General features: G+C 44.6%; 1 protein-coding gene across 1 annotated transcript in view; it reads right to left on the bottom strand.

The window, feature by feature from the left end:
- Nucleotides 1–17,468, bottom strand: part of METTL25 (methyltransferase like 25) — a 619,072-nt gene that overhangs the window by 78,065 nt on the left and 523,539 nt on the right. The window contains exon 10 of the mRNA XM_086919632.1: nucleotides 8,201–8,275. Coding sequence (XP_086775758.1) covers nucleotides 8,201–8,275 — 75 coding nt within the window. The remainder of the gene's footprint in view (nucleotides 1–8,200; nucleotides 8,276–17,468) is intronic.

The following is a 17,468-nucleotide window of genomic DNA, read 5'->3' as shown; positions in this document are numbered from 1 at the left end:
GTAGGCCCATTGGTAGCATTTAATGTATGTAGTGCACTTTACTAGCAAAGTAAATAGGTCAGTTGGGGGTGGGCCTATATTACCATGTTTAGGGGAGAGGGCACAAGAACTCTAGCAGTGGTATAAAGCGCACCGTCCTAAAGTGAGCATGTTGGACTTGGCCCTTTTTTGCAGGGTCATCCCTGAACTTTTTGCCTTTCTCCTAGTCTTTTTTCAGACCTGGTGTTTGTGGTTTTAGGACTCTGGGCACTTTAGCACTGCTGTCCAGTGTAAAATGTGTGTGCTCTCTGTGGTAAACATGGTAAGATTGGTCTACACCTGTTTGGCATATTTCATAATGTCCCTACCTTGTTATCTAAAGGTCAAGGATCTACGCCAGTCCCACTGGATTAACTCCAACCCCAGGAGCCACTCCCCACCACCTTGGACCCCCAGGGCCTACACCAAGGCCCGCTTTCTCTGCTCGCTGTCCCAACACACCCCTTGCCCCTTTCTGACTGGGTTACGCGCCTGGACGATATTTCTCTCCAGCTGCACCTCCTCGCTACTGAACTAAATGACCTGGAAGCTCTCTCACATGGTCTTTTCACGGTGATCAGATCCCTCCTCACCTCTACAAACCTGCCTAGAACACCCCCCCTAGCGGGAGTGATCCCTTGGGCCAGTCCTTAGCCCCGTCTCACAAACCATTCCCTTAGCTAATGCGCCATCCCGCCCCTCAAGATGTGAGAATTACTTGGCACCCACTGAACTCAATGACCTGCACAACTCTTACTCTACCAGGTCCCATTCCAACTTGATCCCGCCGAACAAAATACAATCCATCAATTCCAACCCGTACAGAGAACCTCTCTACAATCCTAGAGTCATCAATAAAGACAACCTCAAGAGAGTGAATGTCAATCAGTCTCCGTCACACACTCATCCATCATGACTTACATGTGAACTACTCAATTGCAGGTCAGCCAATAAACACGCCTCTGACATTTTTTACCTCATCCAACACAAAGATTTAGACATTAACAGCCTCACTGAAACATGGCTAAATCCCGCCTCCACCCCTTTCCTAGACCTACCAGTACCTCCTACTCACGACACAATTAAGCTAGACAGAGCCCTGAAGCTGGGGGTGGCATAGCGTGTATTCATAGGAACACACTCTTGATCTCTCACTTAGAGTCCTCTTTGCCGTCCTCCTATGAGTACCTTCGTCTCAGCATCTCTAGTAATAACCTGCCAGCAAACTTCACACTTTTTACCACCCCCGGGAGACAATCTCCCCTTCATCGAACAATTAATGGAAGTCATCTCTGGCAATATCGACTCAGCCGTGTCCCAAAATTTTCCTTGGTGATTTCAACCTTTACTGGTCTAACTTCAATGACCAAGCGGTAACTTGCCTTAAAACATTTTTGAATGATCAAGAACTGACTCAGCACTGTGACCAACCAACTCACAACAAAGGTAAAACTCTAGGCTTCATTATCTTGAAAGGGCAGACTATCACATTGGACACCATGACCCCTTGCGACTGGTCGGTTCACAACTGCATCTTGTTTTATATAAACAGGGAGGTAGCGTTGAGGAAGGCTGAACCAACGAAATCAAAGGTCTGGAAAAAGGACCTCAGATCAATAAACTCCATTGATCTAGCAGCCCACTGTAAATCTGCCCTGTCCTCCCAAGCAGACTTGCTCGATGTTCAGTTACTCACTGACTCCTACAACTCGACCATCTCCAACATCCTGGACGACATTACACCGCTCCAACAAAAAAATGCCTCAACAAAAATATCCAAACCTTGGTACAATGACAATTTAAACTTGGAACGCCAAAACCTTAAGGCAGGTGAACGGTCCTGGAGATCAAATCCCTCCTTGGACCAACTAAAACTCCTTAGAGAGGTTAGAAGTTTTCACAGCAAACAAATCAAGAGTGCCAAGGCAGACTACTTCAGACATCAACTGGATCAAGCTGCAAACCAGCCCAAGAAACTATTCGAGTTGGTCAAACAGCAATCTACTGTAGGCCCAAACAGCTCTGACTCTGGAGGCAGCCCACCTTCTTGTGATGATCTTGCTGCTTTATTCACTGAGAGATCAAGGCTCATCTCCACTGCTCTCGACACCAAGAAGGCGCTCCTACCATCCCCTGGGTCCGTACCACCCCTTGACCTCGCAGAAAAGAGCAAACCTAACAACCTCAATACCAAGAATAATGTGACGTGGGACAGCTTTACTCCTTTCAGTGAAAAAGACATCAACAAGATTCTTCAGAACATCAATCCATCTAACTACTTTAGTAACCCACTGCCTCCGGCCATCTTCAAAAAAATCAAGAATGCACTCATCCTCACCTGGACAAGGATTGTAAATGCTTCTCTTTCACAAGGCACGAACCAGACTGCGTAAAAGCAGCTCAGGTGTCACGTAATGTAAAACAATTTAACGCAGATAGCTCTGACCTCCATAATTTCCACCCTATCTCCAACATCCCCACATTGGCCAAACTATTTGAAAAATGCGTACAACCCCAACTCTGATCACATAGAGAATTTCCAACTCCTAGACCAGCATCAATCTGGCTTCCGGAAGGGGCACAGTACCGAATCGACTCTCACACACGAGATAGATGACATCTTAAAAATGCTTGATCAAAATGACTCATGACTCCTAATCCTCTTGGACCTTTCTTCCGCTTTCGACACGGTGAACCACGACAACCTCCTATCCATTCTGAAGAACAGGATGGGTTTCTCAGGTCAGGTGTTACAATGGTTCTCGTCCTTCCTTCACCATAGATCACAAAGAATCAAGGCAAACCACTCCGTCACCCAGCCCTCTCCAGTACTCATGGGTGTCCACCAAGGGTCCGCCCTATCTCCTATCCTCTTCAACCTTTTCTTGGAGCCACTAGCTAATTCTCTAAACTCCACCAACATTCTCTTCCATATATACGCGGATGACACACAACTTTACATGAAAATCTCAACCCCGGACAACATCATCTCATTCAACTCTACCCTAAACGCTACGCAAAACTGGCTAACTGAGAACCATCTACTGCTCAACACTTCCAAAACTGAATTCCTTTTCATCTCTCCTCCAAACCATATCCCTAATCTAGTCCCTTGGCTGAATCACCTTACTGCCTTCAATTGCACCCCTCTCATTATAGACTCAGCCAAATCTCTAGGACTCACCCTGGACAAACACCTGAATACGAAAAATCATATTTGCAAAGTGTGTAAGGGAGCTAATCACTTGATGAGGACAGTAAGAAACATCAAACCATTCCTTTCACAAAATTACTTCAAGCAGGAGGTACAAGCTCTGGTCCTTCCAAGGCTGGAATATAGCAGCGCGACGCTCTACGCCCTGCCCAAATACACCCTGGCACCACTAAGGGCATCACTGAACGCTGCAGCCAGACTGGTCACAGGTACCAAATGAAGTGAGCAATAATCCCCAATCCTAAAATTTCTTAAATGGTTGCCTATGAAGCGCAAATTAAGCTAAAGATTGCCGTTCTAGCGCGCGCACAAAGCCCTGCATTTCATAACTCCCAGGTACCTTGCCCAAAAACTTGAATTATCCTGTGGTGGGAGAGCATCAAGAAGTGCTAGCTCTCTTCTCCTGAAACCAACCATCCTTAAGAAAAGGAGAACCGCTCTCCATGCCTTCTCGGGCGCTGCTCCAAGGATTTGGAACTCTCTTCCACCGGAAGTTCGTAGAATCTCTTCAACGACGTTTTCAAACTTGAATCCAAAAGATTCCTAATGAACACATTTTTACTCACTTGCTCGAAACCACTGTTCCTACAACCATTGTACCCTCATGTGATGCTGCTTGTCTTTACTGCATTTTGTTTCGCCCTTCGTAGCCTATTATATTCAGGTTTTTTATATTATTCGCCGTGATTCACTTGTATGGGAAACATGCAAGTATTGCTGTTATGTATTCATACATGCTGTCGATACTGGGTCTATTCTCTTTTTTCCGCATTGTATACCCCCTTTCTTAGACTGTTACATACACGTTTATTGTGCTATTCTCCTTGTGTCATTTGTCTGGAAAATATTCAATTATTTGTCTAGGATATATGTGATTACTCGTGTTGTATATTCTTACTTGTAGTCAATACAGGATTTATGTCCTTCCTCCCTTCCTTTGTAAAGTGCTCTGATATCCCTCTGGATCTTGTTTGCGCTATATAAAACTTTATCAATAAATAAAATATATATATATTTTTTTACCTATCAGTCCGCAGTAAAGTGGTATCTAATATACCCGGGCCAGTAAATTAAATGCTACTGGTGGGCTTGCAGCACTGATTGCGTCACCCACCAATGGAATATTTGGAATAGTAAAAATAAATGCTGTGCAATGGTGTGCGCAGATTTATTATCACTATTTTTGAAATGCCACTTTTGGAGGTTGGTGTTTCTGTGTGCAATGTGTCTGCCTGCCTGATGTGTATTGCATGTCTGCCGCTGGAGTAACAGGGGCTGGTGCGGTTTGTGGCTCCAGGGAGGGCAGGGTGAGTCAGCGCTAGGCTGAATAGGAGATCTTCATTTAGAGAAGTGGGGGGAGTAGTCCCCTGAACCTGAATAGGTCTGTGCCTGCCTGGGTGAATGCTGGCTCTGCCCCCCTGTAGTATGTCTGATGACAGAGCCCAACCTGACAAAGGAGGGTGGGAGCACTGTACACAAAGTGCTCCAGTACCCCCCTGAACCAGTTGAGACAGGTTCCACAAGCCCTGTGCCAGGGCAGAACAAAGACCAGCCCTGTATAAGTATTGGGGCTGTGACCCCATGTATAGTGTGCTGTTGGGTGCTTACAGGAGCCTGTGGCCGGCAGCTGCTGGAACGGAAGAAGAGGACTGCTGTGTTTGCAGGGAATCGCCACTGTGACTTTGCCTCGGGTGCTGATATACTGAAGGGACTGCCTCCCTGTCCCAAGGTCCTGTGTGCTGGCTTCGCCCCTGCCTCCAAGCTTCATGGGCCAAGTGTGGTAAAGCGCATCCACAAAGGGGGTTGGGAGCGCTGGAGAAGTGCAGCCCCTTTATTCTTCCTGAAGGCAGGGAGCCCATGTGAAGGAGCGCAAGAAGAACACTGCCCAGACCCCGAGAGGATATACAGGAAGCGAGAGGTGAGCTCCTGCACTTTCACTGCGTTAAACCAAGTAGGGGGCTCCTTTCCTGAGAGAAGTCAGGCTGTGCAGACTTTGGCCTAAGGCTGCATTTCTGTACCCCTGACCAGAGGGGGATCCTCTCCACTGCAGCGCATGTCATGCGCTTTGTTTTTATACTTTTAACAGGTCCTACAGTGGTGGAAAATGAGTCTGATTTCAGTGTGCACCCACCCGCAAAACAGGAAGTCAGGCGAGGATTGCCTGGTTGCAGGCGGAGCTCTCAGGAGGCTGTGGAGAGCCCCGCGGAAGTCAGGCAAAGTTGTGGCCTGTTGGTGGGCAGGGCTCCCGAGACCACGAAGAGAGCCTTGCGTGACTGCCCAAGCTGCCGGAGGCAAGTGGAGAACCTCACGAGCCCCCCAGGAGACTGGAGATGCCACAACTGGTGCAAGCTGGAACGACCGAACAGGAGCCTCAGGATAGCTCCAGAGCCTCACGAGATTCTTCCTGCCGCCTCTTGCCCCTGCCTGTCAGAGGGAAAGGTGGGTCTCGAAGGGCAGCCGGTCTCATGGAGGAGACCAACAACAAGTGAAGGTATCGGGCAGGGGGTACCTCTGGTGGGGATCAGAATATCCCGAATGGCGGCTGCGCCTGATGTCAGTTTGCAGATGCGAGAGACCAAGTGTAGTCTTCCCGCCAACTGAGGCATTTTCATTTCTTTAGGGCCTAAGTACCGGATTGCAGTGGCCCAAGTGTATTCGAAGTACGGGCTAAGTCGCACTACGACTGATGTGTGATAATCCGTACAAGACTAAGAGGTGGGCAAGACGAGCTCCGGATATATTCTGTGGCCAGTGTTTGCTCTTGTCTTGCTGAAGTGGCTATAGTGGGTGGCACACGGTGCAAGTACCCTAAAGAAGAGGGCCAGTGTTGCGCTGATGGCAGTGCTCAGGGAGTAGTGTGAGCACCTTAAGAGTAGTTAGGGTAATGCACTGTGGCTAAGGTTCCTTCCCCTAATGCATTTACCTAAAGGTGTGCACTGCTACCAGTGGGTTGTGGTGCACGGTTGATGGGGGTGCTAGATACCCTGAGGGTGCACAGTGGCTGATGATATTTTACATAGTGTGTTGTGACCAGTACAACCTTCCCATTTGGTACTGGATATACTAGCTCTAATGGTAATGGCAGTGGCCTGTTTGGCCCTGTAAGTGTACCTAACCCCTATAAAGTCATACTAAGTGCCAGATGGCATAGGGTATATAGGGGATTGTGGCATAATGTGGTTTATACCTAAAATGTATGCCAATATGACTTATGCACAATGTGTTTGTGCCTAAGGGTTATGCATAATGCGTTTATGCCTAAATGTAAATACCTAAAATGATTTAGGTCTAGGTGCCTGCACCAGTAGTTACTGGTTGTTTTATTACTTACCTGCTCTATTGGTTATGACAGTGGCCCGATTGACCCTCTAATGTATATAATTCCTGTAAAGTAATACTTCGCGCCAGATGGCACAGTGTACAATTGTGATTATGTTCCAATGTGTTTTTGGATAATACAAAGGCTATTTTTGATATAACCTTGTGTGGAGTTTCCATTGTGGTGGGCCTAGTGTTGCACAAACGCTTTACACATTGCCTCTGGGATAAGCCTGACTGCGTGTGCCAAGCTACCAAGGGGGGAGCATGGGTTACCTTCAGTGTGTAACTCCCTTTCCCTGAATAGAGTGTGGGTTTCTGCCTGGCTTAGGCGCTTGCCCTAGCTAACCAGAAATCCCATTTCTAACAAGCAAAACTGAGGTTCGAAAAATTGGAGGAGGAAGGCAAAACGTTTGAGGGTGACTCGGCAGAAAGGGCCATTTTCAACATGGAGCCAGTCGAATTACTTCAAGATTGGGTTAAATGTCATATTTCTTCAGGCCCTGGATGAGATATGCTGAGTCATTTAGGATGCATTAATTGGGGTCAGTGTGAAGCCTGAATATACATGGAGTACAACAATGCTAATACCCAGATGTGACAGTACAAGGGCTTGAACAGCTATGATGTAGTTTTTTGGAAAGTGCTCTTTCATTTTTTTTTTGTAAAGAGAGCTGATACTAGGCCTTCATTGTTTTCTTCACCATGTATTCCTTGAGGGTAAGAATGGTGTCCAGAGTAAATCCAAGTGACCTGGCTTTTTGCAAGAGTTGAGTTTGGTTCCATCCAAGTCAATTTCATTGGGATAGGTTTTGAAAATTTCTTCAAAATAACTGGAATTGTTCTTGATTGGGTTGAGGTCAAGATAGGTACTGTACATCGGGACTGGACCAGCTGCAGGCACTTTTTGATTCAGTGGATGTCTGTAGAAGAGGAGACTTCAAAGTAGAGATGTGTATTGGTGCATTTTGATGCGATTATTGGAGACTATAGCCACAAGGTCTCCCAATACGTTGAAGATGATTGGAGACAAGGTAGAAACTTGTGCGACTTCACACAAGATAGAGATCTTTTGGGACCTGGATGTGCCCATGTGAAGAAACTGGTTTTGGTTGCATATGTTGTGGAAGAACCAGTGAAGGACATTGTCAGTGAATCCCATCAAAGGCTACTGAGTGTAAGGATAGTCAATAGTGTCAAAGCAGCAGGGAGGTCCAGCAATAGACCGCTCCAGGTGCCACTCCAATCTTAGCGAGGCTGGTGTTGTCTATGACTTGTAAGGTAGCTGTCTCCATGCTGCAGAGTGGTCTGAAACCAGATTGATAGTCATGTAGGAGATTGTTGGCACTGATGTAATCTTGGAGTTGAGTGAAGGCCGTTTCTTCGAGGATCTTGAAATGAAGGATAGTTGAGTGATGGGCTGGCATTTAGGAAGGTCATAAGAATGGCCCAGAACTAACTCTTTGCAAATCTCAGAGAGGCCAGAATGGCTTACTGAAAAAAAGTATTTGAGTAGAAAGTTCTTTTGTGAGTGTCATGCTTTGGGTTTTAGGTCATGCACAATACATTTATCGATGGTCTTACTGTTTGTGTGAGCCACTTTGTAGAGCGACAACTTATGCAAAATAAGTCAAGAAAACCTCAATTTACCATGTTGAATGCTTCCAGCTCTTTCTTCCGACTTTTGTACACCTCATAGTATTCCAATAAACAGCTGTCTGAAAGCTGGGTGATAAACAGAGACAAAAAGGACAATAATTTAATACAATCAAAAACTGCTGTACCCACATTAATTGTACAGTTAATAAGTGACAGCATCTTTTAAAATGGAGCACATTGTTCTATGGAGTGCTACAGCTGATTATGGTATTAATGAAATGTTTCTTTCAGAAGTCTTCAAGATTTTATTTATTTTCCATTAGAGGTGAGAGATAACTTCTATTTCAAGGCATCAGCAGTTGTTTAGGGGTTTGCTTTATACTGTGGTACATGCTTAAGGCCCTGGGCTATGTGATGGTTTTGGAGAACATGAAGATGACTTTTAGAACACATTTTACACACAGTAGACAAATGCATAAAGAATGGTGTAGAGGTTATAACATCCACAAATTACAAACCTTGTGCTTGCAAACTAAACGATTCCCCTCACAACCTTCACAAAACACAAAACAAATCCCGTAAGGATTGTAAAACCAGGAACAATATTGGATAGTCAAAGTAAACATTATTCACACATGCAGGTTTCGAAATATTGTGCGTAATTTCTATTTTAAATGTGTATTTAATAAACGTTTTGCCAAATGTAAGACTAGTTTTGCCAAATGTAAGACTAGTTAACATTCCTGGTAGTCAAAAATCGTATGTCAGTGATACAGAGCTAAAACGATTAATGGTATAATTCCAGTTTAAAGTGGAAACGCCAATCAAACCATAAAACTGAACGCACTTGTTGACTGAGGGACAAATCCTTGGCGAGGGGCTCCACGGTGCGTTGTTTAGTGATTCCGGATATTGAAGGTACGGCGTGTATGTATTCAGAAGCTAGAAGAGTGCTGTCAACATATTCAGCGCATTCAAGTTCAAAGTCCTCGTTATTATTCATTGGCATTTGTTTGGAGCCATGCATTGAGCGCGCAGACCCGCCATGTCACGCGCCATAAAGGGACCTTTAGTCTCTTACCTCACCCAGGAGAAGAAGAGTTTAAATGTGGCTAAACAACGAGTGCACGCCTTGAGGAGACAAACTTATATTATGAAATGCAAAGGGAGAGTGTTAACCAGAAGAAAAGAAGGTTGTGTAACCACTGTGCACATAATTAGCGAGACCTCAACTGGACTAATGCACCCAATTTCAGCTGACAAAGTTTCAGACCGTATATGTGCAAGTGGTGAGATGGCCGATATGCTCTGTGTTTATCCTGTGCAACCTGCTTCCACACAGCACTGCCCCCTGACCACATCCACCACCTTCTCACCCCAGCATCTATCCTTTATATGAAGGTAGCTGTGGCAATATTGATCTATCCGCTGCCCCATAACACTCCATTTCAGCCGAATGTAACTACAGGTAGAGAGTGGCAGAAAGGGCAATGTATGCAGCAAATCTGCAGTCCGATCAGGGGAGCACTGAGGCTGAAAGGGGAAGCAATGGGCCATCGAGACTGAGAGCACGCTTAAACATGAGAGTCATTCCTATAAAAGAGGTCTTACATGCATGCTCTCTAATTACTCACGGTTAGAAAAGACCTGATCCAAGATTGCCACCACAGGAGAGGCCGTCTAAAGCTGCAAATAAGGATTTCTATTTGCTGGTAACCATATTAGAATGGGAAAGGTCACCAACTATCAGGGGCGTATTACAAAAAGCGCCACTGGGGCACAATGGGCAAGTGTGCCCTGGGACACTTTGGTATTACAGAAGGGGCCGCAGACACTACTGTAATGATAGCGCTGGTGCATATGTAGTGCCAGGTTTATCTCAAGAGGGTGTTCCCTCATTTGCAAGGAAATAACTTTGCCTCTGCGCCGTATTTAGAACGTAGGTTGAAGGACCGGGATTTAAAACCCTGCGGCGTCAGGGAAAACGCCCGATGCCTTCGAGTTCCCTTGTCTTGGCAAACAGAGACACAGGATACTTCTTGATGACGTCAAAGACCAAAGTTTATTGGCTGCAACCAGGAACAGAGATCTACGAAGCACACACGGGTGGTTCGCTAGAGACTGCACAAATTCAATGAGTGGAGCATGGTCTTTTATGCCAAAAATCAAGCCTCAGGCAACATTCCAAATTAGCATTGGGTTCATACAAATTGACCAATCGCAGAGTGACATTTTGAAAGTAGCGTATGACGACAATCCCACTTCCTGTTGTCCAGCCCACCAGAAATGACCAAGCACATTCCATTATCCTGTTCAGTCAGGCCGGACAAACCCATCATAAACCCTCAACCCAAATCAGTGATCATGTTGTAAAGGAAGGAACAGAAACAGATTGGAAGTGAGATAGAAAGGTGGGAGCAGTGTACCATAAACTCGGGCCTGCCCTACTCTTTGATCTTTATCTGACCAGCTGCTTAACAAGGAACTGGCTCAGCGAGGTCAGCCTCGGGCAAGGGAGTCAGTTCGGCCAGGTCATTCAGAAGTCAGCTAAGACATACGTGTCTCAAGGACTCGTTCGGCCGTAGTCATCGGCCTATGTGAGGGCAACCACTCAAAATGGCTGCTGTACACAAAATGGAACCCGAAGGTTCAAAAGAAATCCCCGAATACGTAGTGTTCTCATAGATCGATTCATGCGAAAACACTTGTACACGCTACACTCGCCATTTGCGGTCTGCTGACACCAAAATCGTCTATTTCCGATGACCTTTATTGGACGGGTTCGGAACCACCAAACCAGACCCTCAAACTACGGAACTATAAGGTGAAGAGGTGAACATGCCTTTGGGAGCTACACTGAAAGTGCTCCACAAAAAGCTGGCACACTTTCAGCGCCCCTCCTAAAGGCAGCACTCTGGGGGGAAGAAATGGTATCCCATGGACCCCCCCCCCCACACACCCCTTTGCAGCCGGGTGCAGTTGCTCACTGCACCCGCCTGCTAGGTGATCTCTAATCCTTCTTGTAAAAGTAGGTGGGAGCCGCCTGCACTGTGAAACACAGAGCAGCTTTGAAGCAGGCACTGCATATTTCACTTGAATGTGTTGCCCAGACCGTAATAGGGTGCACTTTCCCTGTTTGAGTCCAGCGCACCTGTTTAAAGGTGTGCTATGGCACACACAGGGAAAGTGCAATCACATCGTAATGCAGGTCCTGGTATCTATTTTTGATATAAACAAGCAATTAGGATGCATATATATAGGCTTGAAAGTTAGCAACTAAAACTCATACATGCCTGATAAATTATTTTCCAGCTCACTTGCAGTTGAAAATTGTTAGGGAAAAAATACTTATATGCTAAAATATAACCTCTGAGTTGTGCACATAAGCACATTACCAAAAACACACACACAGTGCCTCAGTAGTCATATCTTGTACCCTGTCCCCAGTATACTTTCTTTCCCTCTTGAAATGTTTTAGACCAGTCACCTTATTGACTTTGCAAACACCTGTACCACTCTTGAAATGAAATATGCCATTACCACCTTCTCTCCTAGTAAAATATAATTTCTTCCATTTTCCCTGTAACAAACGTTCTCAGTGCACATAAGTGTCACTCACTCTTTGTAGGAGGCTTTCTCCTGGATTTGGATTTGTGCAATGCTACTATCCCACTGAGTGGGCATCTTGGTTGCGGTCATTCATGTTTTAGTAGTTCATAGAGCGACACTTCTAATTTATCTTGAAGCAATATCACAAGCACCTCAATATGTGTTCACCTGCATCTGTAGCAAAATTTATCCAGGGGTGTGTTATGGTGCAATTACACTGTGTGGGGATGTGCAGGGCAAGTTACCACCACTATCTGGTAGGAATTCCATTGAGGGAATGCCTTAGTGCTGTCACACTGTGTGAGCATCTCTGGTGCAGGCTTGCTCCCAGATCTAGTGGTAATTCTCCTGGGGATCACTATGGTGCTGTCCTGCTGCATGAGAATCACTGGGGCTTGCGTTCACCAAGATTTAGTGTGAATATTCCAGTGCTATCTTCCTGACAATGCTTGCTTTCTCCTGGATCTGGTATGCATTCGCCCCAGTAATTCCACTGTGCAGGCATCTCCCGGCATGCAGGTCCCCTTCCTTGGCCACCCATGTGCCAACACTTTAAGGTTTTCCTGCATAGTACCACTTCTAACTATGCTTAGCTGGTGGGCCATACCAAACCTTCTCTTCTGAAGAGGAGTTCTACATCTCAGAAAATAGATTTGAGTGATGAGGGAAGACTACTTGTTGGGAATTTGACCTTTCTGCAGGGTCACCCTGGATTTGTTTGCCTTTTAGCTGAACACTAATTTTTTCTGGCTACAGAACTATGTGCAATTTACCCATGCTAATCAGTGGTAAGAGGTTTGTGCTGCTCCAGTCAACGTGGTGAAATAGGATTTGGGTTTATTTAATTTGCCTTTAAGTCTCAACTATATGGTACCAAGTGTACACAGAGCCTGTAAATTAAATGCTACCAGTGGACTGCAGAAGTCATTGTTCCATCCATTGAAGGCACTGTAGAGCCCGTCTCCGGGCCTACCACTGTCACTGGTCTGTGCAATTTTAAGACTGCAAATTTGACCAGTTAAACCTTCTGCTTTTGACAGGCCTAAATCTTCCCTGTAAGTATTAATAAGTCACCCCTAAGTAGGCCTTATTGCCCATGAGGCTGAGTGCATGTTATTAAAAAGTAGGACATGTAAAAGATTAGTGTTAATCATGTCCTTACAGTTAAAAACCCCTAAAGAATATTTCGCCTGTATCCGGGTTGGATATGTTGGCTTCCATATGATAGTACTGAGATACAATATTAGGTTAAATAAATGTTATCCCCAGCTAGGGAACACTTACAGATTGAAATTTTTGACTTTTAAAACTATGTTTTACAAGTCCAATTCACCAATGAAGTTGGATTTGTAATAAATAATCTGGAAAGTGAACTTTTAGAAAGTTACCTTTACCCTGCCAGAAATCCCTGGAATCTAAATCTGCATTTTGATCTCTCACTTCTGCCAGTCAAGAATTAGCATCTGAATAGGAATGAATGAAGTGTGAACGTTCTCCCAGAAGCAAACAGACTGACTTCAATGGGCAAATATGAGCCATCTGAACCTGACAAAATATATAGGGTTGGGTTGCGAGGAACCTTTTACACATTTACTGTTTAATCCTGCTGGAACGTCACATCCTGCTACAGCTCGGCTGGGATTTTTCATATGAAACTTGTGGCGTACTTTAAAGAGGCTTTCCATGTCACATGCCCATTTTAATTGACACTTGGGCAGGAGTTTTAGTTGTTCCCCCAGCCAGACAGGCCCCAAACACAGTGGGCCTCTTTCTGACATTACAGTGTCAAAGCATGTCTGAGAGGTCTGCTGGGTTTACATAGAACAGTTGGGGTGCACTTTAATGGAAGGATATAGAATGACAAAACAATGCTTGTGTATTCACTCTCTGGCTGCAGAAAATTCAGCTTTTTTATATTTGACAGTTTTGTGGGTACCGGACCTGTGTCCAACTAGATTGTAATGCTAGATGTGGGAAGCCTCTAGAATTACCATAGTACACCCCCCCCTATCCCACCCACACACACCCACACCCAATCCTTAGAGCCAAAATGTAATCTGGCTGAAGACTTTGGCTAGCTTGCAAATTCCCAGAGTGGGTAGAGTTAGCCTCAGGAACCTTTATCCCATTGGTTGAAGCCTCCCCTGGGGTCATTCCTACCCACTAGCTAGTGCCAGGCAAACATGTGGCATCTCCAGGCCCCCATTTCAAAACACTCCTGGACCTGAGGGAGATGAGAGGAGGACTGACCCTGCTGTTTGGACCTGAGAATACTCCTGGAGGACTAGACACGCCTGCTCTCTCTCTTGTACCTATGACACATAAATGGACTTAGGGTCATAATGCTGGCCTCCTGTTCAAGCTAGAGGGATACAACAAGCTCTAAAAGTCCTTTTCTGCAGCTGTCCAGTTGACCAGTAGCAACTGAACCCTCCTATAGGCCTCTGCCAGCCCCCCTAGGAGTCTCTAGGTGCCCCCCTGAGGTCCTAGGGCTTTGGAATTGCACTACTGTAGTGGACTAGGTGTTAAAGGAATATAGTCAGAAAGTAAAATCTATGACCAGGGTAAACTTTCTTAGTGTGTCTAACACACGCTCCATTGCAGTCAGCATCAAACTGCACCTAGGTCCTGTTTTAATGGAACCATTGACTATAATTGACACTTTTGTTTTGCAATGCCATTTCTACTTAAAACGTTAAAAAATATATATCCCTGGTTCCCCTTGTTGGAGTTTTTATCATTTTGGTGTCATTGTGTGTATTACATTTCACTCTGTTTTTTCAGTTCGTTTTGGGATTGCTATTGTTTAGCATTACAGTTTTAGTTCTTCATGAATACTGTACACAATGCCTCTAAGTTAAGCCTGTGCGCTCTGTCCCTTATCTATCAGGCGGTTAAGCGCCAGTTTATTTATTGACGCTAGTGGTTCACCCTGATAGGGATTGTTATTATTACTTGAGGTGAGTAATTACTCCTTTAACTAATAAGTCGATTTCTTATACTACCCCAGATAAAAACATGTCCAACCACCAACTATATATGTAGGAGAGGCAGAAAACGAAAACCAAGCAAACAAATGCTGTGTAGAGTACAGAAGGGCAGTATGACCATGCATGCATCATTATGTGTCCGAGGGAAATACAGTGATGATGCGTCATATGTGTTTATTAACCCACACTACACGTTAGTGTGATACTAGCCCATACTCTGGCTACACACCCCGCACACTGAGGCTAGTGAGTGAGCATGCACAGGGCAGGAGAATAATCTGAAAAATGTGAGTAGCTGCGGTCAAATAAAAAGAAGCAGGATAACAAAATGTATGCAAGATAGCCACATGGAAAGACGAAAGAATAATCTAATAAGGCCATCAATCGGCCTACGACATTTGCTGACGATGAGGGTACTTTTAGGGAATTCTAAACTTCGGCATTAATCCAGTGAAGGTGAACAACTAAGCACAGCTGCCTTGCGGGATTCAACTCTGTAGAAAGGAAAAGCTGCCACACTCACTGTCACTCACATTTTATATCTGCAACTCGCGCGAGCCCATATTAAATTCTAGACTCATCTCTTGGTGCTCTACTTTATATAAGAATTCTATTTATAATTTACATCAGGCAAACAAAAATAAATATGGAAGTTTTTTATTGGAAACTTCTATGAAGCTTCTCACTCCTACAGAAGAACTGTTAGTAGAGTGCAGACACCTCTACCCACAGCTCTGTTTATCTTTTGCTGACTCCCTTATTCCTGTAACTTTGGGAGAGTTACCATGTGCTAGCCTTCCGTTAACCTCGAAAATTAATGGAAATGTTTTCGAATTCTCCCGGATCACCAGACACCTTTACAAGATCGGAATAAAACACCACTTACATTTATTAAAATGTTTTCTCTAGTTACGCATTAGCAGCTACAGCTGTAAAGAGTCTTTATCACTATTAAAATGGAATTTGGCGGCTCAACCACCATGCTGAAAGGATAATTTATACTTAACACATAAACAGTTGTCTTTGGAGCACAGAGCTTCCACTCTCATAGTTAATACTATTTTTATCGAGTTTTACCATATGGTTTACTAGTGTTTTAGAAGCGTTGTTCCCTAACTCTCTCTTTAATAACAGAGAGAAAAGAACAAACTTAATGTGTATACATTTTGTGCAGTTAATGGACGGCACATACAGAAGGATGAACTTGCAGATGCAAAATATATCAGTTTTTGTGGACCTTCAGCATGGGCAATAGTAAGTGTGAGATTATATTTCTGTTATTCAGTTTACTCCAACCACCTCAATACGGATTAATCCCCACACGCATCTCAAATACCAGAACATAAATAGTTACATTCTAGAATATTTGACATCTGTTTCCACTTTGAATTTGTAATTTAAGTTTCTTTTTCGTACAAAACTAAGAAACGTAATCGAAAACTATAAAAAAAAATACAATATCATTTAAAATCTACTTCTAAATTGTTACAAAAAAGGCAATAAAATACCCTTGCTATTGAAACACAGACAATGACCAAAGCAAGCCAAGAGACCATACAACTATCTCGTGGTTCACCTTTTTACAGTACGGGTTGAGCATTGTTTTCTTCAAATATCCCCCACCACACTACTCAACTGTTGAATAGAATAGAAAGTGAAATCACTAACGTTAGCTGGAAAAGGCAGGAGCGAGATGGGTCTGTAGATGCTGAGGGTTTTGGGGTCCCTTTGGGTTCTTCGATAGGGTGCTGACTTCTGCATTTTTCCAACACGATGGGAAGGGGGTAGTGGTTATGGAGGTGTTGATGATAGCGGTGAGTGTGGGAGAGTGTATGGTACTTCCAAGATTGTATATGAAGTGGGGGCATGGGTCTGAGGGGGTCCCTGAGTGGAAGGAACTCAACAGGTGAGTGGTTTATTTGTTCAAGAGGAGCTTACAGTTCCTTCAGCCATGTCCCATGCAGGTAAGAGCGGCCGGACGATGACAAGGGAAAATTAATGAATTATTCAATTTTCCCTTGTCATCATCCATCTGAATCCGCCCCACAAAGCCCCACCGCTCTTACCTGCACTGCCCGTAGCTGAGTTCCTTAGCTGCTGTTTGGCAATGAAGGAGGTGTCCAGCAGCTTGGGGGAGTTTGTATCAGTATGCTGTGGGTCGAATGTGTTGTAGATCTTGGCAATCTTCTATTCAAAGAAGTTTAAGAGGTAGTTGCAGAGTGCTTGGGATTAGAAGATGTCATTGTTGTCAGATGCAGGATTTGAGAACTCCTTGACGATGATGAAGAGTTCTTTGCCATTTTTTGAGCTGACTTCGGGTCTGCGAGTTAGGGCCTTTTTTTTGCATCTCGTAGTTGTTGGTGGTAGTGATTGAGAGCGACTTTGTATGTAGATCTTGCAGTGGTGTATTTGTCAAGTCTCCACTTTCTCTCAAATTGTTTGCAGTGGAGCTTGGACCCCCTGAGTCATTTGTGTACCAACTGGGTGGTTTGTTGTTTTTGTCGGTCTTTTTTCTGGTAGGAGGGGTGCAGTTGGCGCAGTCGGCCAACCATTTATTGAAGAGCTTCATGTCAACTTTGAGGTTCCCAATGTGGTTGGGTATACATTCCTGGAGGGTCTTGGTCCAGTTTTCTTCAGATATTTTGCTGCAGTCATTTGATTGTGCTTTGGGTTTTTCAGGTGGGGTGGCTCGGTGGGTGGGTACCTTGAAATGTAAGATG

Source organism: Lissotriton vulgaris, chromosome 1_1, assembly GCF_964263255.1.
Source record: "Lissotriton vulgaris chromosome 1_1, aLisVul1.2, whole genome shotgun sequence".
Lineage (NCBI taxonomy): Eukaryota > Metazoa > Chordata > Amphibia > Caudata > Salamandridae > Lissotriton > Lissotriton vulgaris.
The sequence above is the reverse complement of the archived record's forward strand: the minus strand, read 5'-3'. Positions and strand labels throughout refer to the sequence as shown.